Genomic DNA, 23857 nt, shown 5'->3' with positions numbered 1-23857 from the left:
CTTTTGTTTGAAATCTGGAACATTGCAACTCAAAACAAAGTAAAGCGCTTGTAAAATTGGGGCGAGGGGAACCAACCGTTCTGTTTTTATATCCGAAGGTGTACTACTGTGTGCCGCGCTGGTTGCACAGCTCAGTGAGCTGAAGTATGGGGTCAAGAGTTTCAATTCCACGCTGTGCATCCTAGCCTAGCCTTGCAGAAGCTCTGCTATCCCATAGTGACACCAGAAGAAGGGAATGATAAACCACTTCTGAATGCTTTATACCCAGGAAACCCTAACAAGCATCACCCATAAGTCGGAATCAACTTGATGAGACATTAGCAACAGCAACACTTACTGCTGCTGCTGTGGTTATTATTCATCACAAGATGATGCATAAAGATGTATCAAGGAATCAACAAATATAACTGGCTTTGCCCATTTGCTCTATAAATACATCATATGATATTGAATATTTTTCATATATTAAATCTTGATATAATCCCCGGGGGAATAAGCCCCACTGGGTGAGGATGACTGCACCAGACAACCCTTAAAGACACCTCTAAGGCGTGACTTCCCACCTGACCCATGATCAAGACATGTATCTTTGCCTCTCTGGAGAAGGATGGCTCTCCAGCAACCTTAGTTGACAGTTCCTGCAGCCATGACAGAGGGTCAGAAGGGGAAGGAAGAACTTTTTCTTTCCCACCACAATTGGAGTATAAAGGAAGAGAAGGGGCTGAACTGCCCTAGGAATGGAGCTTGGAGTCAGGAGAGAGACTCAGAAATTCTGCACTGGACTGTTTTACAATCCAGACTGAAGAGCTTTCAAGGCATACGACAGTTGCTTTACATTTAAGACAAGCATTACGAGGCTAATGTAACAGCGGCTCAAGCCAGGAAATACTACGGTTTGTGACTCAGCTATTGTTATTTTTGGTTTGTTTGTTTAGAAATCACTATGTCGGGCTGCTTGTACAACACTTCCCGATTTGAGCTGATGACCCTTAAAGATGCCCTCAAGATCTGACCAAGATGGAAAGAGAGCATTACATGCTAGTGCAACCTTGCCTCCCTTGATACCCTCCAGGTGTGCTGGACTACAATTTCCATAATCTCCCATCGGCATAACGGCTGAAGAATTATCGGTGTTGACCCAACAAATGGGCCCAACTTTATCTGGAGGACTGGGAAGGCGAAGGCAGACATGGCGCTCCAGTGGCCATCAGCAGTGACTGTGCTTTGTCAACAGCTCCTGGTTGAAGATTGCCATGGAGGTGAATTCAGCTGACAATAATAATAATAATATTTATTTATTTATTTATTTATTTATTTATTTATTTATTTATTTATTTATTCATTCATTCAGTCAGTCAGTCAGTCAGTCAGTCAGTCAGTCAGTCAGTCAGTCAGTCAGTCATTCAATTTATATGCCGCCCACACTACCCAGAGGTCCCTGGGCGGCTTACAATAATTAAAATTCAATACAGTAAAATATAATAAAAGGTGTTCACAGTTAACTAGGGAGGATTAAGGGCCAGGACTAGACTTGCCAGGTTTCAGGTTACTGGTTATGTTTCTCCATCCAAATAACTAATACCAGAGGAGGACTCTTATTTTTAAGAGTAAAGTGGCTTTAAATTGAGGATGTGCGTCTCTACCCATTTCCCAATGCCAGCGTTATTTGTACTATGTAGGCTGGGCTTGTCCAGTGTTTGTGCAAAAGGAGGGGCCAGAGGTGAGAGCTGGCAGGTGTGTGGCCTTGGGAGCATTTGACGTTTAGATCAAGACATGAAGTGGAGCACCTTCTGATTGTTTCCACAGTCAGCTGACCGAGAGGCAGGTTGCTACCATGTCTGCTTTGTCCCACGTCTGTGATATCATGAAAGTCTGTCCCGTGACATCATTCCCCCTCCCTCCCCATCTCTGATTTTGGGCTGAACATCTCAGGGAAGGAGAAGCAGCTGACCCGGCGATGCTAGACAGGAGTCCTGTATTGCAGGCTGAAGTCTGCCACACATCTGTCTGGTTTAACGTGGAGAATGAGTTGTTTTATGGCCACCTTTTATTTCACGATAACGCTTTATATTATAAGCATTTAATGGTGCTGCCTTTATGGCTACAGGAAGCTTCCTATCCAGCTGCCAGGCAGCTATAAAGACCTAGCAGAAAACCCTTGTAAAACTGTTATGACCATCAATGCCTGGTATTTAGGGAAAAATGAACAAGCATTTAAATGGGAGACTTGGGGGAAAAACCAATCGAAAACTAATCACGATCAAAGGAGTGGGGGTTGGGTTACAAATCACTCAGGATTGCCCACAACCCTTTAAAAAAATCACTTGTGAGTGCTTTTGCCGTTCCTGTAAATATTGCTTTTAGTTGAACCTTGGCTGGAAGAAACATTCATTCTGCAGAAAATGTTGGATCCTGCCCCTTTCAAGCCTCCTTTCCGTTGCATTTCGCCAAACATTTGGGAAGTTCCTCCTCATTAAAAGATGGCATTTGCATTAGACTGCACCCCACAAAGAGTTCATATTTTCTGACCAGTAGGTATGACTAACGTGTTTCCCAGAAAATAAGACAGTGTCTTATATTAATTTTTGCTCCAAAAAAACACATTAGGGCTTATTTTCAGGGGATGTCATCTCTTCTTCTGGTTGCTGCACAATGGTGGAGAGCGGGGTTTCACTTCACTGGGGCTTATTTTGGGGGTAGAGCTTATATGATGAGCATTCTGAAAAATCATACTAGGTCTTATTTTCAGGTTAGGTCTTATTTTCAGGGAAACAGTGTACGAATTTGGCTGTAACTCACTTTTTAAAGTAGTGTGCAACCTAAACTTTAACTCAATTATACATCTTTTATACCGTGAGTTCTTGTTATTATGCGTCGTCAAGTCAGCATGGACTTACAGCAACCCTCATGGGCTTTTCAAGGTCAGTGAGCTATTTAAGGAGTGGCTTTACCTGTTCCACTTCCCCTGTGAGCTTTCTAGACCTCATGAATTGCGGAAGACTATTATCAGAAGCTTTGCCAGATGTAAGTAAAGACATTACAGATTATCCCATCCTTCTCTATAGGTCTGTATTGCCTAAACAGAAACCGGAGGCCTGATGTCATCAATCTGACTTTTCTGCTCTGCCTGTGGAACGCAATCCTCACCCAAAAATGCCCTCCATGTTACGGTTTGCCATGCGAGTGCCAGCGACAAACCAAGTTTCTGCATTGATGAAAGGCTGGCCTAGGGTCTGTGTTTGTGCACACCTCTACGGATGCGCGCGCGTGTCATCCAGCCTGTGCCATTTCATTTCACACTGATGGAAATCAAAATGGAAGGGTCTGACAAATAATAATTAAACACACTCAGCCTGATTTAATATGCACTTTTTTAAAAAGTTGGGTGGGGGGAGAGATGAATGCCATGCCGATGTTGCTAGCACCCTTTTTTGTAAACAAAGGGAGTGCAGTGCTGGAAAGATAAGGGCACGGTAACTCTTCCAAGCTCTGAGTGACTGGGGTCGCTTCCTAAAAACAGGAGAGGTTAGCCAGCAAGGCTTAGCTTCAACAAAACAAACACAGCAGAGCGACTGCACTACTCCCTCTCTTCGCCATATGCAGGATGATTTGTCGCCACGGGTGCCTTACAACTGCTCAGCTATGGTGAATCCAGGCATTTTGCTTTAACTCAGGCTGGGCACTTCTGTAGGGTGGAAACTGGACTGCACCCATGTGGTCACTAGAAAAAATGGAATCCCAGTGGAACGGAGCAGCAACCAGGTCTTGGCATAAAGCTGGCAAGCACAACCAAAAGGCAGGAGCCGTTTGTCCGGAGGACGTAACATTCAGGTGTACTTTGGTTCTTAAGCAATGTAGGGAAATGCTACTTCTTTGTCTTAGAACTCCTTGAGGTTCTTGGCTATCGTGACGTCTAAAGAAGCCACTTTTCTAAGCTGTACTCTTGAGCATGGAGAATCCATGCAGCTGTGATTATAAACTGAAATGGAGAGACCCATCATATATACATAATTTCTTTTTCAATGTCACATAAAGGCGGTGGCTGACAACACAGCTTGTGGGAAGGAACTTCTTAAGCTAATTACACCTTAAGCTAATTACACCTCTTCTGTCCGTCATGAACCTGCTGCTTGTCACTCCCTGGATGATTTCAAGTCTTAGCAGGACGGAGATGGAGAATACTCAATTTGCAAGGTATATGTCATTGTATACCTCTCTTGTTTTATGTACAGGTAAGATTTGCAACCTTATCAAAAGCCTAGCAAGCTTATGGAAACATGTGCCATGGGGTCAGATCATTGCAAATGCTATTAAACAAAAAATGTGTTTTTATTATTTCAAAAAGATTCTCCCAAAGTTTATGACAAAAAAAAACACACAGAGAGAAACAAAAACAAAACAAAAAAATAAGACAGAAGTGAGGTTACAAGAAGTAGACTCAAACTGTGATCTGTTCAGGAAATAAGTGTGCAATTTTGCAATGTGATATTTTTGCAAGGTGCATTTGCCAAGCATACGTGTGGGAGTGCTCTGATTTTGTTTTACCGGCATGGAACCTAAAGACGACATTACTAAAAATATGTTTTCCCAATTTGGATATAAATGTCCAAAAGTGAGAAGTGCACAAGGCAAAGCAAAAGATAGCCCTAAAACTCAATATATTCTTCCATGCTCCCGTTACCGTTTTCCTCCAATGTGCTTGACTCAGAAAAAAGATCTACTTGTGAAAACAAAGTTTTGACTTACTTGAGTTAAAAAGAATGTCCTCTCTCTGAGCACCATCTCTAAAGGTCCCTTTTAAAGAAATCTTTTTTCTGAGAGGAGATGATGACCACACCTCTGATGGAACCACCTTCATCTGGAGGTGGAGGTCAAGTCTGAATGGTTGGAGAGCAGCAGGGAATAAAACCTTCTTTCCTACACCCTCCACTTTACAAAATTATCAATAATAGTACAGTAATACAAATATTACTATTTTCTACGGCTACTTTCAGGACAGGGCAAAATCTACCTTAAACCTTTTTTTTACACATCACTGTATCATGCCAGTACTTAGAAGAGGCTTTATATCTATTACTGAGATGATCAGGAAAAAAATTATAATTAACTTTCCAAGGATATCATAAGTGCTGAAATGAATTTGAACGGAACACTGATTTTTGGTATGCTTGAGAAATTCCTGAAAAATCCACCATGCTCACTTCTCTCTGCTCAGAATTTGGGGAATGAATGGGGGAACACAACGGCTGAATTAGAACCAAGTGGCAAAGTTGTGTGACTGCTATCTTGCTTTCCGTAATGCTCAGCCCAAACACCCATGCGCATGGAAATGCACGCTGTTCTATAGGAAGGCGATCCGGCAGGGCCATTCCAGGGCAGGCTTTATGAAGAGTGAAAATGAGCTCCTGAATTATTTAATGACCCGAGCCCTTTGAAATGATTACTAAAATTCCCACTGACTTCAGGATTAGACACTCCGGACAAATATGAACCGTTCCTTCCATGGCAAAGGGTACAAAGAAAGTGTATGAAGGGCTGAACAGAGGCCTCGGCAATCCTATATTTCATTAACGTGAAATGCATACTCTTTGTTGAGGTGCCAAACTGCAGTGGATACAGAAGCTTTATATATTTGACAATAGGAAGCCCTCTCTAAACGCACTGCATTAAAAGAAAGAAGGAAGGAAGAAAGGAAACCAAGCAAACTCAACAACAGGATCCTTTCAGGAGCCTTGCTGAATAGACTGAAAACCATCAGAGCTCAACTCTCTAAAATATGCCTTACACCTCGGAGTTAATTTTTGGTTAACTTTAAAAGCAAGCACATTCAGCGCCATGCGGTCTTCATGCAACTCATTATCTACACTGTCACAATGAAGATGTTCATGTCTCAATAATAATTTTCCTCCATCTATTACTTCTATACCAGTCATTCCCAACTTTTTGAGTCGTGAACCCCTTTTATAATAGCCAAGTAACCTGCAATCCCCTCCTGCCAAGTTTGCACAAAAACACATTTTTAATGGGAAAAGTCATCCCTTCTCAGAAATTAGAGGCTTCTTTCTCCCCCAAAGGGCCTGTTTCTCGTACATACAACAGACACACTAAGTTTAATACCTGGCTCCAAAGATCGAGGAAGAAATTATTTAACAAAGGCTAGAACACATATAAGGTGGCCCGTGAAAGCCCCCCCCCCAAATACTCTGCAACCCCCCCTTGGGGGATCATGACCCCCCAGGTTGGGAAACGCTGTTCTATACTTACACTGAAACATCTTGATGTAAAAACACCCCCCTTTTTCAGCAGAACCTTCGGCAAAGGGCCAAAATGTATCTTCTCGTTTATGTATTCATTCATCTCTTTGTAATTGGTACTGGTTATTTGGCAGTGAGTGGATTGAAAGAGCAAGCTAAGAGAGCAGAAACACAGCTCGTCTATTGTAACAATTTATTATCATTTTGTCTAACTCGGTTGCTTACAGGGATTTTTTTTTTTCTTCCAAAAACAAAAAGAGAAAAGCAAAACAAAAAGACAAGCACAGATGATCTACTTACAAAATGAAACCGAAAGGAGGAAAGGACAAATCATACAACAGTTAAAATGCCCGCGAAGTCATGCATTGTAGGACACGATCGCCAATACAAAGCAAATCATAGCAAAAAAACAGAAACAAAGTAATTTAAAAAGCCATACAAGTTTTAAAAGACACAGACTGCAAAAAGATTAAAAAAATAATAAATTGAACTGAACAACTGTGATATCAAGCACCAACAGTAAATGAAACAGCACAGCTCTGTCAGCAGCAACTTTGACATGATAAACAAGTGATTTAAACAAATATTTTAAAATGCATTGCAATTCTACTTTAAGCATGCAACCAATTTCTCACAAACTTTGGGAATAAGAAGAATGGCTTAGTTTGCTTGTTGCTTTTTGAATACCAGAGTGTGTCTTGTTTTGCTACGCAGTCGGAAAATCAGCTCTTCTAGAAGATGTGCTATGCAAGGGGGAAGCCAAAAGAGCAATATGGGACTTGGTTACTTGGGAAGAAACTCTGGAGTGTTTATCAGTTCAGATTGAGAAGAAGAGCCCATCCATAAATTACAGAAAACTGAAAACTATCATGACAAGGAAAAGGCAAGGCTAAACTAACCCCCCCCCCCAAAAAATTAGAAAGGGTACTTTCTGAGACTACAGTTCCCAGAATCCCCCTTAACAGCATCCCCTGGGGGGGATTCCGGAAGCCGGTGTCCTAAAAGTAACTGTTCTGGGCCCTTCTCCCGTCATCCTTGCTTTCTCCATCTCATGTGGTGGAGAACGTTGGATCATGGGAGACGATGGAGCCTGAAAGTGGGACACCCCAGGCATGAAATGGCCAACCACCAGGGGAGCGAGGCCTCCACCAGGCAATTCAGAATGGGTACCATATCACTCTCTAGCCTGAAAAGTTCCAGGAACAGGGTAATGCATGCTGTGATGACAACTCAACCCATATGGGTGAGAACCCACCACAGGGGTGGCACTTCTGCCAGCAGCCCTGTGCCGAGTGTAACAGGTCACCTGGGCTTATGATGGGCACCATCTCTGACTTCGTTAACAAGGTGGTCTCACTTCTCAGAGGGGCACAATTAAATTTTCAGAGCAGAGCTTCTGTTTACTTTTCTAAGGCAGTCTCCTATGCTCTCATCATGGCACACAGCAGGTAACAACATGCTGGCCCCCCGGGGAAAGGCATCCAAGCAAAGAGAAAGCTCTAAGGAGAGAGACTGGTCATTATGCAGTTCCCAGTAAATTATGATTACTGGATATTTGTACTTAAAACACTCAGATTCACCCTCCTCGTGTGTCTAAGAACCCTTCTGTCCAACAGTTACAATACCTGCTGTTGTGCTTAGATGCGACAGCTATACATGAATAAGCCCTACATGCGTCATCTTTCCGGATTTCTACGCTGCCCTATGATGCAGGTTATAACGAGGTTAGTATTTCTTTCCAAATAAAAGTTTGTGAGAAATTGTTATGCCATTTGCACACAACCCCACACGCCAATCCCAGTGAGAGTTACAGTTGACATGGGTATTTAAAAAAAAATACAAAGCACAGAACAAGAAAAAAAGAAACCCAAGAAAGCAAAAATGAAAAAAAAAATAGGAAAGGATATGAAGGTTTTCTTTATTTTAAAAAAAGTCCAGGCAGGTAAAGAAGCAAGAGCAGCATGTTTTTTTTCTCAGTGGATACTGATATTAATGTATGGACCACCCAGGCTTTCTCTCTCTCTCTTTTTCTCATTAGTAGTAAACCCCGATTAATTTGTTATGCATCTTTAAGAACTAGTTGATAAAAATTATGTCTTGTGAAATCGGCAAATAGTCTGCAAAGTGAAATAAGAACAGAAATTAATAGATTGAACTAAAAAGATAACTTTCAGATTTTTTTTAAAAAATGGGAAATCGTGATAGGAAGCAATGGTAAGTGTTCTTTCTTTAATTCATACTGAATTTTTGCACATGGATGGGTTAAGTGAAGAGGAAACCTGGTTGAAAAAGCTGGGAAGACAATCCAACCCTCTATGTTTACTCAGAATTAGGCTCTGCTGAGCATCATGGGGTTCCCTCTCAAATGAGGCATCAGCCTTAATTACTAAAACACAGATTATTCTTCCACCTTTCCACCAGATGCCTGTGACTGCTGATGGGCGTGCAAAGTATTGCACAACTGAAGATGCTGTAGGTAGCATTATTGCTTAACCATGCTCATCACTCTCTAACAAAACAAACTAAAAAGTTCTTAAAGCAGTTTACAACTTTGGCAAACCACCGGCATGACAAGAGCAATTTGCTACAGGGCAGGAACACACCAGACAACACACACACACACACACACACACACACACACACACACACACACACACACACACACACACACACACACACACACACACACACACACACACACACACACACACACACACACACACACACACACACACACACACACACACACACACACACACACACACACACACACACACACACCAGGAAAACAGGACACAAATCAATAGGGCTTCAAAGCGGCAACACATTCCATAAAGGAAAGCTGAACAAGCAACACTTATGCTTTCAGTAAGAGAAATAGGAGCTGGGAAAAGAATTGGTTTCGCATGCCTCTTAAAGGCAGAGAGATTGAGAAAGACAGGAGTGGACGGACAGACCTCTTTGGGTGACAGCATCCTCACTAGCACCATGAAGAAACAGACCATTACTGTCCCATCAGCAGATAGGTGCTTGTATGGGTTTTTCAACTGCACAGATTTCTAGTGACTTGCATTTACAAATGCATACATAATTTTACGCGCACTATGCGTTGGCACGCTTTACGGAAACACCCCTTTCAGAGGTAAGGGGCGCGCTCTCTCCTGCAGTTAGCCTTGGGAGGTTTGCAGCTGCTACTTTCAGCAAGACCCTGAGAGTCACCAGATTTTTTTTCCCTTTCCATCCCTACTGTCAACTATAGATTGACTTGCCTCTGGAGAAGTGCACGTCCACATGGAACAGGCGGACCAGAAAGCAACGACTGTACCTCTTCTACCACCTTGCTAGGACTGGAGGAAAAGGGGAGGTACAGCTGAATGGCATCGGCTTACTCGATGACACTTAATTGCAGAATATTATATGATTTTTCTTAAATTGTGAGTACAGTATAATGGGAGAGAGAATAAAACTGTGAAATCCTATAGCATCAGTGTATGGAATAGGTAGACTCTGGGGGCCATTTTTCCAGCTCCAGGATCTATACCCAGCCAGACCGTTGTTTATCTAGCTTTATACATCATCAGCAGCTCTATGGGGCTTCGGCCAGGATCCTTCCCAAGCCCTATCTGGAAGAGCTAGAGATTGAACGTGGGACCTTCTGCATGCAGAGTGGGTGCTTTACTGCTGAGTCATGACCCAGCATTCATGACCCAGCATTCAAATAAGAAGAGGAAGTCAGCGAAACCACAGGTAGAGATTCTGTAATCCTGGAGGAGTCTGAGCTGGTACAGATGGTCGAGATTTTTATCCACAAAGCATTTAGCAAACATACCACAGTAGTAAATATCATTTTAAAACACAGAACAGCTGCAGGTGAAGACAAAACAGAATAAAGTCCCCTCTCCCAAATAATGAAAACATATATAATGGAACAGGTGGATTGTGGCATTGTTCCACCTGACAATGGTAAATATCACATTTCCATGCTGTGTCAACTGGTATCTTATTTGCTTAGAGAGCAAACAAATAAAAAGTGAATGCCCTCAATGGAAATAGCACAGCAGCTAGAGTCAACCCTCTCTGATATTAAAAACCAATGGCAGTAATGAGTCTTTTGCAATGGTAAGTAAAAAGCAAAATATTCCATTATTTTAATGCTAGGGAGACTATAATTTCCTCAGGGTAAACTGACTTTTACCATCTTATTTTAGCACAAAATTCAGAACCATACTATATTTAGGTTCCATGACACATCTGTGCTGTAATAGGAACTGACACCAGGCCTGTGCTATAATGAACGCTTCTGACACATAGTAATGAGGGTTAAAGAAAGCCACATTCTAATCATTCCCAAGCTTTGGGGGGTAGAGATAAGAAGGGGCATCCCCACAATTACTCTTTCTCAGTGACCCCAATTTAATTCCTGGGCAGACCCAATCCTCACTGGAATGGAGCCAGCAGGTTCTTGTGCTCACTACACATCATCCTAACACCTGCTCGTAAAACAGGCTTTTTCTTCTCAATTTTTTTTGGAAGGGGAAGGAAACAAAGGAAGCAGCCCAAAATTTTACACATCAAAACCATGACAAAAAGGCACCGTCTTAAATCTGGATGGTTTTAACAAGGCATAGAGGTCAGCAGGCTTCTTGATCTGTGGAAAGGAAGCCCCAGATCGTGTTCACATTGGTCTTTGCTCCTCCTCTGGGCACACCTAGTACGTTTTCTGTGATTTCCTCCTCTCCGGAGGCCATCCAAGGGCCCCCATGAAGCCCAGCGTGTCCAGGGAAATGAGACCCTCTCCCATCAGAGAGAGTAGGGGCATTTTCTGTGCAGAGAGAGGCAGAGGAATCTATGCCCTTCTTGGCCTGTGTGCCTGGAAGGGGGTCAGGCTGGTTGACATCCGAATGGGATCTGTGCAAAGTTCTAGCCCACTGGTTTGGCCAAGGTGGGCCATCCGCTCCCCCATACCTGGCCTACAGGAGTGGTCTACGTAGACAAACTGAGCGGTAGGGGCCTCCAGAAGAAAGTTAATTTCAAGTCTGAGAAATTCTAGTGCTATGTAAGGATAGAGATGGCAACAGGTGCTCATCCCAGCCTGGTCAGCATGGGCTGAAGCAGGTACCAGGAGTCCAATGGCAAATGCTAGAGGAAATGGCAATATAGAATATTTACAAAGTTGGAGGGTTTGCTGGGAATCTTTTACTGTTTTATTTGGTAGGACTTATGAAGGCCCCTATGAATGTCAGACAAACATCTCCCAAGGAGCAGATGGTGGTGGGATCTCAGTGCTCCTCATAATTATGCTTGGCTCTTTTCAACTCCAAGCTACTATTCCTGGTTATTTGCTTGGCCAGGTGTCTATTGATTTGTGGGTGCCAATGTGTTAAACTGCACGTGCCAACTAAGTCAAGGATCACACGTGTTAATTGCCACAAAATACGGATTCCCAACTGCCCTTGGTCAGCTAACAGACCACGCTCCCGTCAGCGAGAGCTTCAATTTCACAGTGAATGCTTCACTGGGCCATATTCAGCAGCTGAGGCTTAGAGTCACCATAGCTAGAGCAGAAATATTAGGGTTTCATTACCGCAAACTGAGGAATCTGTACCTAGCCAAGAACTGTTGTGACATATTTAATGCATCTGCTGATATAAGAGTATGTAAGCCTTAAAAAAATCTGTCTGGGTCAGAGAGAATGAAAAAGAAAGGCAGAGAATCACAGTCACTTACTATCACCAAAATGAAGCAATACACTATTTGTTAAAACAGAGATGGAACTCAGTGACATGAACTAGACAAACTGATTATTGCACGTTTCATTTTGAAACTGACTTAGCACTCGAGTCTTTAAGGTAGTTTATCCTACCCTATACCCACTGGTAATCTTTTCTCTCATCCTTAATTTCCATGAAAAGATTGGTTAGGAAGGGGAACTGATCAGCCCGGGGCCACACAAGTGGCTCTGAGGCACAGAACATAGGCAACATACAAACCAATATTGCCTTCGCTATTGCTCTGAAAGGTTTAGAAAATCTAAATTAAAAATGGCATCACTTCCAACACTTCATTGCAGGGTTGGCTCTACATTAGGCAGACTGAAGCAATTACTCTGCAGAACAGCAGCAAGCCTTCTCTTTCTCTCGGAAGATAGAATGACCTATTCTTCACTCCCTAACCAAGCAGGCTGTTCTCAGGGGTAGTGGAGGATGCACTCCCTTTACTAGTGTAAAAGGAACATTCCAATGCTAATACTGTATGTAAAACAAAGTGTGCACATGCACACACACACATATGCACACTCACACAGGCTTGTCCTTCTCAGGTGGCTGTGCTACCTCGGATTCAGAGAGCATTAATATTTCCAACTACTTCAGTCCCATATATACATATATTTAAAACCCATCTCAAAGGACTCAATATTAGCCAAGGTTTCTTAGGCCATGATCAAATGTAAAATATTGTGTTGTATCTGCTGTACTGCCAGCTATATTTCCTTTCCAAATAATCAGTGTCACCTCACAAGCCTTACTGGTGACTAGAGATACTCAATACCATGCTGTTCCCACTCGTTGTCCTGAGATTAATTAACCACCAATCACTATCATTGTTTACAGAACAATGCTTCTTGGGAGAGGAACTGAATATTGACAAGGAGCTTAAAGGTCACTGGCAGGCCAACACATTGTGCCCAAATACAGTTTCTAGTTTGGGGCCATGTATAAATGCATAAATATTTGCCCACTCTTCTGTCTGAGGAAAAGCAAAGCGTGGACATGTCCACTAAAGCTCCCATTAAAATACAGCAGTTAAGTCTTTAAAGTGCCACAATGCATCAGCATATCAGTTTTTGTGGCCTCTGTCTTAGCTTGACTGTTCCTGCTCTCTGCCTGGGGGTAACGATCCTGATGACCACCATAGGAGGATATCAATCTGCTTACCATCTAGGCCAGAGGATTCTCAACCCACTTTTCCCCAGCAACAGCTGAAATGACAACCAGTCCCATTTCCATCTAAAATTCTCCAAAGTGGCTCACCCTCCAAGTGAAAGCAGCCGTGGTGCAAGGTTTCTTAAATGTCGCAACAACGAATGTGCCAGATCAACGGGGAAAACTGCAAATACACTCAAATAACTGGGCCAGACCTTCCTTCTCAAATAATCACATAGATGCCCACGGAAACTTAATGTCACCTCTACAGAATTTGGCTTCTAATGGAGAGCATGTCTTTCTTTTTGCATCCTACAAAGGCCTCCCCCAAACCCAGGTTGCTAGACTATAAGTCTTAATAATCAACACAGCTGATTTTCGCTGGTGATGATGGACATTGTAGACCAACGTACAGTATCAAGCTGTGGAAGGCAGACCTAGGTCACTGTTCGAGTTTCTCTTGTTTCCTGGACGGCTAAAATATTTTTCCCATAAGGGGTCTGTCCCTACTGTTATTCCTTTAAAAAGGGAAACCGGCTGAACCTGGATGTCTTAATTAACCCAAGGAAAGCGGCTTCTCCCATTGTACGCAATTATGGAATGTGGGGCAAAGTGACATGACCTCATGCTTGTGACACGCATTAATGAGTTTTAACACGCAGAGCCACCGTTCCCTGGCTGTGGTCTCCAGGTGGGCCACTGCTATTAAGGAAGCAGTAAGCACAGCAGCCAGAAATTGGCTTCACAGCTCTCCCCCAGAAATCCTTCAGGCATGGAGAAGAAGGGGGGGGGGAAGCACAGACAGGCCCTACTATGTGCCGCACTCTTTTCTGGCATCTCCAGTTTAAGCCTGAAGTGTTGCTGGCATAAAACAAAATGCAGGGCATTGGGTTTCGGTGACTGCCTGTTGATAGCGGCAAGAGATGAAATGGAAGGGGCTGCTCATTACCAGCAGGAGGGGATGTTTAAAAGCCAGCCAGCCTACCATTTCAAAACCTCAGGAGTTCTCAAAGTGACGACTGGCAGCATTAAACTCGGGAGCGGATGGAGATCGCTAAATGCAGCAGAGCTGACAGCTGTGCAAAGACGGGAAGCAAAGGGTAGACGAAACAAACAAGGGGAAGGCATTAGGCCGAAACCTCATCACTACGAAGAGGGGTGGAGGGCCTTCCACGGGAGATGACAAATGGATTCAACCTCAGAGGATGACGAAAGGTTGACAGAGCAGGTTCTGTGCAAAACGGGGGCCAGTGATTCTGTTTGCTTGTGTTCCCTCCCCCCCCAAATAACCAGTACCAATTAACACCCAAAGTAAGCAGACTTCACTTGCCTTTCCACTGCACTTCATTTTCAATACAAGACTAAAAAGAAGAGCCCTGCTTATGGGTCTTTTAAAAACTCAAGTTGCCATCACTTCCTTTTAGAATTATTCCTGGCTCAGTTCAATCCCCGACTTCAGAAGGTGATTCCACACATGCTTACTCTGAAGTTCGATGGTTCCCAGTAGGGTCTCTACTCTCCACTCGTCTTAATTGCAACCCCCCCACCCCACCCCATGACAGTTGTTTCATTGCAAGTTTATGTATTAAAAGTCTCACATACCTGGGAACTGGTAACTGTAACTGGGGGCAAATCCAGGGTATCCTCTGCCGTAGGTTGCGACAAAATTTGGGTAACCTTGAATACAGAAGGGTTTGGGGGGGAGGGAGGAGGAGAGAAAACAAGAGTTAAAATTCTGACTCCTAACGTCACATGCAAACAATGACACCAAAGACTGATGAAGAAAATTCACTTTTGTACAGTGTTAGAATTTACTAACACTGTAAACATTTAATCTGTACAGTGTTAGATTTACTCTCGCTGTACACAATTAATGCTAAGTAAGTGCTTAGTGTTTACATATAACTTCAATGCATTTAGAGTGCTTCCCTCAGTGTTTCCCTACCTTGGGTCCCCAGATGTTCTTAAGACTACAGCTCCCGGAAATCCAGGCCAACACAGTGGTTGGTGGAGTTTCTGGGAGTTTCAGTTCACTGACGTCTGGGGACCCAAGGTCGAGAACCATTGTACTTACTGAATGAGCCTCACAACCATCAAGCAAAGTAGATCTGCATTATGCCGCTCATGTTGCAAAGCCTGGAGCTTACTGCCACAACTTTTTTAAATGGCAGCCAATGTCTCCATTTAGATTCCGGACACGGAAAGAAAAAGAAAAATCAAATGTCTGGAAGGTGGTATTGTCTCTTCCGCTTCGCTCCTACCCTGCAACCCTTTCTCTCCATGTCAGAGGCCTGCTCCTCGTAATTAAAATGCACTCCGGTAACTCCAAGGACTCTGCCTCCTTTTCTCGACAGAGAAGAGTAAATGCCAAACGCTAAGGCTAAACACATAGAACAGGTTTGCTCTGACATTTGGAGAGCTTACAACAAATGTACTTTGCATCAGAACTATTGACAGTTGGGGATTAAGGTACTAGTAATGCTTCATCCCAAGAGTGTGAAGGACAACTGTTAACACATCCAAGATTCAGAGGCAGTCAAGATCAAGGGAAGGCCGACATATTTTAATTTTACCAGATACTAACATTCAGCAAAGTGACCAATATCAGTTCTCATGAGGCAGACTCTGAACCATCAGCACCAACTCAAAAAATACATGCACCCTGTACGTTCTGGCATTGCTGCCACTGGTTCTTGGGGTGTAACTAAATCTTTCAAGAGAGACATGGGGAGCCAGTTCATCTGCTCTGGTTCTAAAGGCCGGGGACTTGGAGTCCCTTCGTTGGGATGAACTCATCAATACCTAAGCCCTCTGAATTGGCTTCGAGCTTTTAAGTAGGAAACAGTTTAGACAGCTTCAGTAATTGATGGGGAAAACTACCAGAGTCACTTCTGTAAAACCTCCCTTTCTTTCTCGCTGTCCTGGCAGACTGAAAACCCATATTTCCTATAGAGACAACTTCTTATCCTACCCGTAATTAGTTTTTCACAGCTCCCAACATTCTAAGTACAACACCACACTGGCTCTTACTTTATTCAATGTTCACTTGGAAAAGCATATGAAAAAAAAATACATTTGGTTTTGGAAGCGGGGAGCAACCTGTTTGCAAGCAGAATGTCTCAGCTTTTGGCCCGTGCCGGAAACTTTCCTGGTTGTCACAATTCTTCAGGAGGTGCACAAGAGGGCAGTGAGACTACAATTTCCAGGAAGCACCACAGCACCTTCCTTTTTTGCATATTAACAACAGGAAGTAATGCCAAAGGAATGGGTCATAGAGAGATACACTGGGCTCTCTTTTTCAAGAGTGAGTGGTTCTGTTTAAATTCCATGCAGTGTGCCGACCAGATCATTCCACCACAGCGGATACAGAACTATCTGCCCCCAGCAGAGACAGAAGGAAATGAGGGCAGATCACTGGATCACACAGAGACACAATGGGAAATATTTTCAGGAAGAGATGTGCACTGGCCTTCTAACAACCTTTCATGATTTAATCCATTTCTTCTGGCACATTAGCGATTCCACCATGTTTAAGCACTCAGCATGGAAATTTATCGTTTAGCGTAACGTGAACATTCTTTTTAAGACTAAGATAGACAACCTCTAACCCCCATGAACATCAAATGTTTCATGTGTAAGCACTTTCTGTGTTTTCTCAGGGATGTAATCCAGATCCAGGGGAACCTTTCTTTTGATCTTAATCTGGATCAAGCTCTGAGCACACTGCGGCACACAATAATATTTGTTCTTTTGCCAAGGGCTCATCTTTCCAGTTGCAAACATTTTTACAAAGCTGTTGCAGTGCAGTGCAACATGCTCAATTTATTTTGCCAACATAGCATGCCCCCTCCATTTCAGATGAGATTTAGATGTCCATATTGTTTGCTATTAATCATCATTTAGAGGTGGAACATTAAACGCTTGGATGAATTTTGATTACTAATTATGAAGGGATGGATTTGAGCATGCGAAACAAAACAGTGATGGCCAAACAAGGCGCTGTAGTTTTAAATGCACGGAAACGCTCCGTTTGCCTCCTTAACATGCATTTTCGCAAGGTAATCCTGCCAGAAATTCATCGGATTGTAAGTTTTGCAAACCATTTTCCTTCCAACAACAATATTGACCGAACGCTTCTGACTGAGGCTGCAGCGCCTAGAAGAGTTGAAAAATTCACAGTGAAGTGCCATTTTGAATCAAATACTATTTTATTCCTTAATCAGGGCTCGCTTCAGGGTCAATGGGGTAATGAGTTTGTCACACTACATTTGAGGCACTCTTTTCCAACAATTAACGGCTGGACTGCGTCTGGGTAACAATGCAGTCCTTCCCAAAACAAAGGGATCGAACATATGTGCTCTCTTCTAAGAACGGTTGGTGGACAGTTGACATGCTTGTTTTTCTAGGCACTAGACTCCTTTGGTGAGTAATCCCCATGCAAACATAATATATGAATGTGAAATACATTCTATGACATATGCTTCAGGGTCAGGATGCAAATGCTGTGGTCGTGCAAGGATGAATTATTGCGCAATATTATTCCCTTTGCCTCCAGAGTGGACAAAGTGCATGGCGGTGCTCTCAAGAAGAGAAAAGAACAAGGAGATGTTTTGCAAAAATTAAGCAACACAGCACCGTCATAAATCACACTTCAATTTTTTAAAAAAGGTGGCTTCTTTCTTACATGGATTTCTACATCACATAAACTGTCTTTTTTTAAAGCAATCTTCCAGTTGCTTGCTCCCTGTACTTTGCTTCTCAAAGTTTACACCCATTGCAAAGAAACAATAGGACCAGATGCAAGAATCTTCTAGAACTGAAAAACTTAAGGGGCCACATTCAACCCAGAGAGCCAAAATTTATCAGAACAAGGACTTAAGGGAGAGCAATTTCTAAACCAAGTGCACCTTGTCTCTAATGCATATGTGCAAGATGTATATTCATGAACATTTAGATGCCACATAGCTCAGTTTGTTGTTTTATAGGCTGCTTAGGCTAAATCTGAGTGGATGAAAATTCATCATAGGGCAATTATTATGTAGGGAATAAGTAAAGTCATCAAACTCTGAGAGGCAGTGGAAGACAGGAGGGCCTGACGTGCTCTGGTCTGTGGGGTCACAAAGAGTCAGACATGACTTCACAACTAAACAACAACAAGTAAAGTCATCATGCACAGGATACTATGGGCAGTAGACCTGGGTTTGTTACAAGCTTATTCCTACTTTGACCTGTGAAATGTTATAGGATATAATATGGCTTTCGTCTCTAGAATTGGATCCTGTGTGAAGAGTGATTTATTTGGGGTACATTTTCCTGGTCACTTGTCAGTACACTTTTAATTCAGTGCTATTTTGACTTTTCCTGCAACTGTGTAGATGTCCATGCAGTGTTGCAAAGGGTCCTTAGTATGCATAGGCTATGGCTCCCAGGGTCTTCGATCCTTCTGCTTAGGTTTCTCAAGATGTGTTGAGAAATGACTGGGATTTATGATCAGCAAGCTTCCATCTGGAGGAGAGGGGGAATGTACCACAGCATGGGGAGAAGCAGAAGTATGAAAACAGCATCAAAACCAGATGTGATGCTCTGTACGTTCTAGATCAGTGGTCCCCAACCTTGGGCCTCCAGATGTTCTTGGACTTCAACTCCCAGAAATCCTGGCCAACAGAGGTGGTGGTGAAGGCTTCTGGGAGTTGTAGACCAAGAACACTTGGAGGCCCAAAGTTGGGGACCACTGTTCTAGATAACAGGTACCTGCTATAGACAAGACTTATAATTAACCTTTAAAAAAATAATTAAGGCTCAGTGAAGTTTAACTACTATTGTAATTTAACACAGGCTAGTTTCATTCTTTCTGTGGTGTAACTGTAACCGTTTTAATTCCTTTTCTAGTTAGAACCGTGTAGCCTCTATAAATGGTAGAGGGGCAAATATCACATGGTTCAAGTGATGGCTCTTGCTGTTTCTCCTTGCTTTGTTGAGGAAAATTTTGGCTTAGAGGCCAATGGCCTGTAGCACTTAGATCTTTTTTTAAAATATATATATTTAAAAAAATATTATGTATTATGCTGATGATCAGCATCAGGGAATCTAAGTACTCGCCAGATTTCATTCCAAGGTGTCATAAAGTAATAATAATTGGAATATATATATATATATTCCAATTATTATTACTTTATGACAAAATACCTGGCTCCTGCTTCAAAGAGGTCACAGGGAGACATATCAACATCTAGGCTACAACCTAGAGATGTATATAGTTGCTTTCGGGGCCACCTCTCTGCGGTGCCAATACCTGCTCCAGAGGTTTTTCCAGTCCTCCAGAGCAATTTCAGGCTGCATGGAAGGCTTGTTCATTTTGGAGGAAGGTGTAGGATCCCAAATCATTAACCTCATCCTCAGCTGGGTCCTTAAATGTGGCATTGTGCAACATACAGACCACGTCCACAGATAATGTGGAAGGGATAAGAAATACTTCATCTCCTACTTGATATGAGCCTTTATAAGATGAGATAATGGAAGGAAGAAGAACCACCCTGGACGAGAGCTCATAAGCTGCAAAACTTCCTCCAATTTCCAAGAGAAAGAAAGGTTTAAAGACAATCAACTGGGATCAGCGAACACCGTAAGGACACCTGTGTCACTCCACCCTACCTCCTTCCAACAACAAAGACAAAATATACAGCTGGCTGGCTAGCAGTTCTCATCCATATATCCCAGCACAGAACATTTCTTGAGGTCAGGCAGATGAAATCATAAATTTATAATACAACATTACTTCAATTTTCCTCTTCATTTGCCGCTGCGATGCCCAGCTCTGCTCTAACGAGTCAGAGCCTGATCTGCACGGAGAGAAATTGGCTAGCTGAATATCAATAGCACATTAACACCATGCCCATGTGGATGCTTCATCAAGCCAAATTATGGGCCGGCCGGCCTATCCGCCATTTCCCATTTAGCCGCCCTCCTCGCCTTGCCATGGGTACTGAGCAATTTATTTGCTTCAGTACTTCTGGCGAATGATCAATCTTGGAGTAATTATCTCTTGTCACTAAACTGAAAAATCAAGGCTCTGCCTCAATTACCTCCCTTGAAGACAGAACTTCCTATCCATGAAAGAACAGGCCTAAATCAACAATCAAACATGCTTTTCACAACACAGCTTCTTTCCTGCTCTTGCCCTCCGCCATCCTCAGAAAACAGCCATGCTGGCAACACCCTCTTTCTTAGTCTGGTGCTGAAGAGTCCACACCTGGTTGCAGCCAGAGAGAAAGGACTGCAAAGTCTCCTAGGAGCAGCTCCTGGCACTGACCAGTGGGCACTGACCTCTCTAGAGGACGAACTACCCTTCAAGAGGGCCCAGGAGCATTTGCTGAAAAAAGGTTGCTGCTAACGAGGAAGCAGCATCAGAATCCCAAGGCCCTCAGACGAAAAGATCTCCAGGAGATGCCAATGGCGTGCCAGATCCAAGGCAAGGTGTTTGTTTCAACCCTAAATGGCTTAGCGACCTTGGGTGTCTCGGGGCTGTCCCATCCCCTTTGGCATCTGTCCACATAGTAAGACCTTCAGGAGAGGATGTCTTCCAAATGCCCTCACCTTTGGAGCCACAACTGCCACCCAATTAGAGAGCACTTTCTCTGATCTGCGTGGAACATATTCCTCGCGGATCTGCCAGCAGTACCTGTTTCTTCACCCCTTTCAGGAAGGGGGTGAAGACACGGCTGGTCAAATTGCTCCAAACAATCCGTTTTGAAGTCTACAGGCTATTTTGGTGACTTCAACCTTTTCCACTGCTGTCATATTTGAATGGTATTATTGTTATATCTTTGCTTTAATTTTGTCTTTAATGTGTTTTGACAGGCCCACACGGGTAGCTGGAGCCTAGTTCCCACACTGGGAGTCACACCCTCTCCCGACCGTTCTACAATTCCGGGAAGATGGTGTGCGGCTGCCAACAACATGGCTGGTGTGAGGTCTTCAGGGGGTGGAAAAATGCTAAGCTTCAGGCCAAAGTCCTGCCCCATGGAGGCTTCCTACTCTGTGGGAAAGACGGCTACCTTGCAGTCATCATCTAGACCCCCAAGGAATAAAAGGACTCCGTGTGGCACATCAGACCCTCCCCGAGCATTACAGATATGCTCATTCAGGTATCTCTCAGGGGCGCCAACCGCCCACGTGCCCTGTTGGGCTCCTGCCAACAGCCTAATGCCTTCTGCTCATGCCAGCAAGCCAGCCTGTCGGGACAACTTGCAGAGGCTCCTAAAAGGTGCTGTTGGCCGTGTGCCGATCCTTGCCATCTCTCAGGTAGGAGCTACAAAGCAGGAGTCCCCAAGGAAGCTCCGGGAAGAGCGCGGCACTCTTTGAGACCGCTTAGCACAGAAAGGGAGTGCAAGAAGGGGAGGCTTCCTTCCTGAGAATTCCTTCTGCCCACTCACCTCCCCAGAGAGGAGCTTTACAACAGGAGGGCTGCCACGACCCAGTGGAAATGCGTCCCCTGGGATGTAAAGGCTTCGCATAAGCAGATGGCACACAGACATTTCCAGCCGCCGTGAGTCTGCGCCTGGGTCACACTGGCCATTTCTTCATGGGACTTTGTTGGGTGTGCAGAACGATGTAACAAGGCTCCGTAGCACAGACTATGTGCCTTGCGGGGGGGCAGGTGGTTAAGGGCACCAGTGCCCGCTGTCCTTTGGCTCGCTTGATCTGCCTCTTTACTGTAACACTGGGGCTTGGGGGGGGGGAGACAATCCGTGGCTTCCAGAAGTCTAGTTCCAGATTTGTTTTACTTTTCCTCTGGTGTGGGGTCCGCTGTGTCCCATCCCATAGCAAAATGGCTCCTGAAGACTTCCAAGAAAAGGAAAATGACATTTTAACCCCCCCCCCTTTTGTTTTTTGTTCAGCTGAAAGGCAGGAAATACCCATGGGGCTCCTGGGTCATATTTTGCGGCCCTGTACTATGGATGGGTGGCTTCCTTTCTTTTCTTCCTCGCTCTCACTTCGCTGGCTCGCCACAGTCTTTCTCTCTCTCTCTCTTTCTCTCTCTCTAGGTGAGAGTTCCCAGCATACGGTTTCTTCTTCCTTTTCTCTCGACCGTCTTTGCAGCTTAATCAAAGCCCCGCACTTCAGGGCACGTGTAGCGCAACTTGCAGGGCTCTGCAGGGTCCGTCGACAGCCCAGGATTGCTCACGTGCAAACGTGGAAGAGAAGAATCATCCTTAACAAGCTCAGTAACAGGCCGGAATTTGTGCCATTAGAAAAGTCTCCTCCAACTCCCCTGATGCCTCCCTTGTATGCCTGTGTAAGAAGCATAAAGGAAACGGGCTGTGCTCTGAAGTTTTTTATTATTATTATTTCAAGTTCCTGCCTACCTCCGGTTGAGACGGTCCCCTCCAACCAGTTTCTCCCGTCCGAGCTCACCTCAAAGCTTTGCGTAAGGGCAGGCCTTGCAAACTTGAGTGCTCAGTATCTGGCAGCTGAGAACTGACTTCTTCCTCCACCCGCCTTCTCCTTCCAGATAACAAATGCAGCCGAACTGCCAGGCACTGCCTCCCGTTTGGTCGAGGAAAGAATAATTTGCTTGTATCGATTTTGAAATCAAGGATCGGAAGCCTGACATGTTCAGACCCTTTGAAACTTAACAGCCGAGTTAGTTTACCTTTCAATTTGCCGCAACGCTATTTCCTGGAGCCACAATACTTAGGGCCTGACTTGAGGGAAAGTCCCATTAACCTCAGTGGGAATGACGTCCTCGTCTCGGTGTGTACGGCTGCAGTCTTAATTGCTTGGTAAACACCATCACAGTGCTTGTGCTTGATAAAAAGACAAGCGGCGAGGGTCCAATCCATCATTTGCATGGACTCTTGCCTGTTAGAAGAGGCGGAGGGAAACAGTGTCCCTTCCAATATTGCTGGAATACGACTCCCATCAGCCCCGGGAGTCGTATTCCCGACTGGTCAGCAATGTTGTCATTATATGCCCCCAAGTCGCCTCTGACTCATGGCAACCCCGTGAATGCAGGGTCTCCAGCCTTGCTCAGCTCTTGCAAAGTCAAGTGGGTGGTTCCTTTTGGGAGTCAGTCCATCTTGTATGGGGGTCCTGGCAGGACAAAGTTCCAAACAGAGTAGTCCTAGAACGAGCTGGAATTTTCAGCATGAATACATTACTGAAACAGCAACGTCTACGTTGGCTTGGGCACGTCGTGAGAATGGCTGATGGTCGGATTCCCAAGGATCTCCTCTATGGAGAATTAGTGCGGGGAAATCGCCCCAGAGGGAGACCACAGCTGCGATACAAGGACATCTGCAAGCGGGATCTGAAGGCCTTAGGAATAGACCTCAACAGATGGGAAACCCTGACATCTGAGCGTTCAGCTTGGAGGCAGGCGTTGCATCACGGCCTCTCCCAATTTGAAGAGACTCTTGTTCAGCAGGCCGAGGCAAAGAGGAAGTCACAAAAGCAGCAAAACCAGGGAGCTGGACAGGAGGCAGATTGGATTTGTCTTCAGTGTGGAAGAGATTGTCACTCTCGAATTGGCCTTCTCAGCCACACTAGACGCTGTTCCAAGTCCTCCGTACAGGGCACGATACCATAGTCTCTCGAGACTGAAGGATGCCTACTACTACTACTATTTCACATTTTGGCTCTATTTATTTATAATGGAACACCAGGAAGGTGGGCCACAAG

At 44.1% G+C, this 23857-nt stretch overlaps 2 protein-coding genes across 24 annotated transcripts in view; one reads left to right on the top strand and one right to left on the bottom strand.

The window, feature by feature from the left end:
* Positions 1-23857, bottom strand: part of MSI2 (musashi RNA binding protein 2) — a 424247-nt gene that overhangs the window by 61371 nt on the left and 339019 nt on the right. For 22 of the 23 annotated variants that reach the window (XM_020786864.3, XM_020786866.3, XM_020786869.3 and 19 more), the window contains one exon: positions 14780-14854. In XM_020786864.3, coding sequence (XP_020642523.1) covers positions 14780-14854 — 75 coding nt within the window. Of the gene's footprint in view, positions 1-6433; positions 8372-14779; positions 14855-23857 lie in introns of those variants that run through there. The other variant, XM_020786883.3, reaches the window with a different exon arrangement.
* Positions 1-23857, top strand: part of LOC140701746 (uncharacterized) — a 443504-nt gene that overhangs the window by 281469 nt on the left and 138178 nt on the right. The gene's annotated exons all lie outside the window — the stretch shown is intronic.

Source organism: Pogona vitticeps, chromosome 7 (genome assembly GCF_051106095.1).
Source record: "Pogona vitticeps strain Pit_001003342236 chromosome 7, PviZW2.1, whole genome shotgun sequence".
Taxonomy (NCBI): domain Eukaryota; kingdom Metazoa; phylum Chordata; class Lepidosauria; order Squamata; family Agamidae; genus Pogona; species Pogona vitticeps.
The sequence above is the reverse complement of the archived record's forward strand: the minus strand, read 5'-3'. Positions and strand labels throughout refer to the sequence as shown.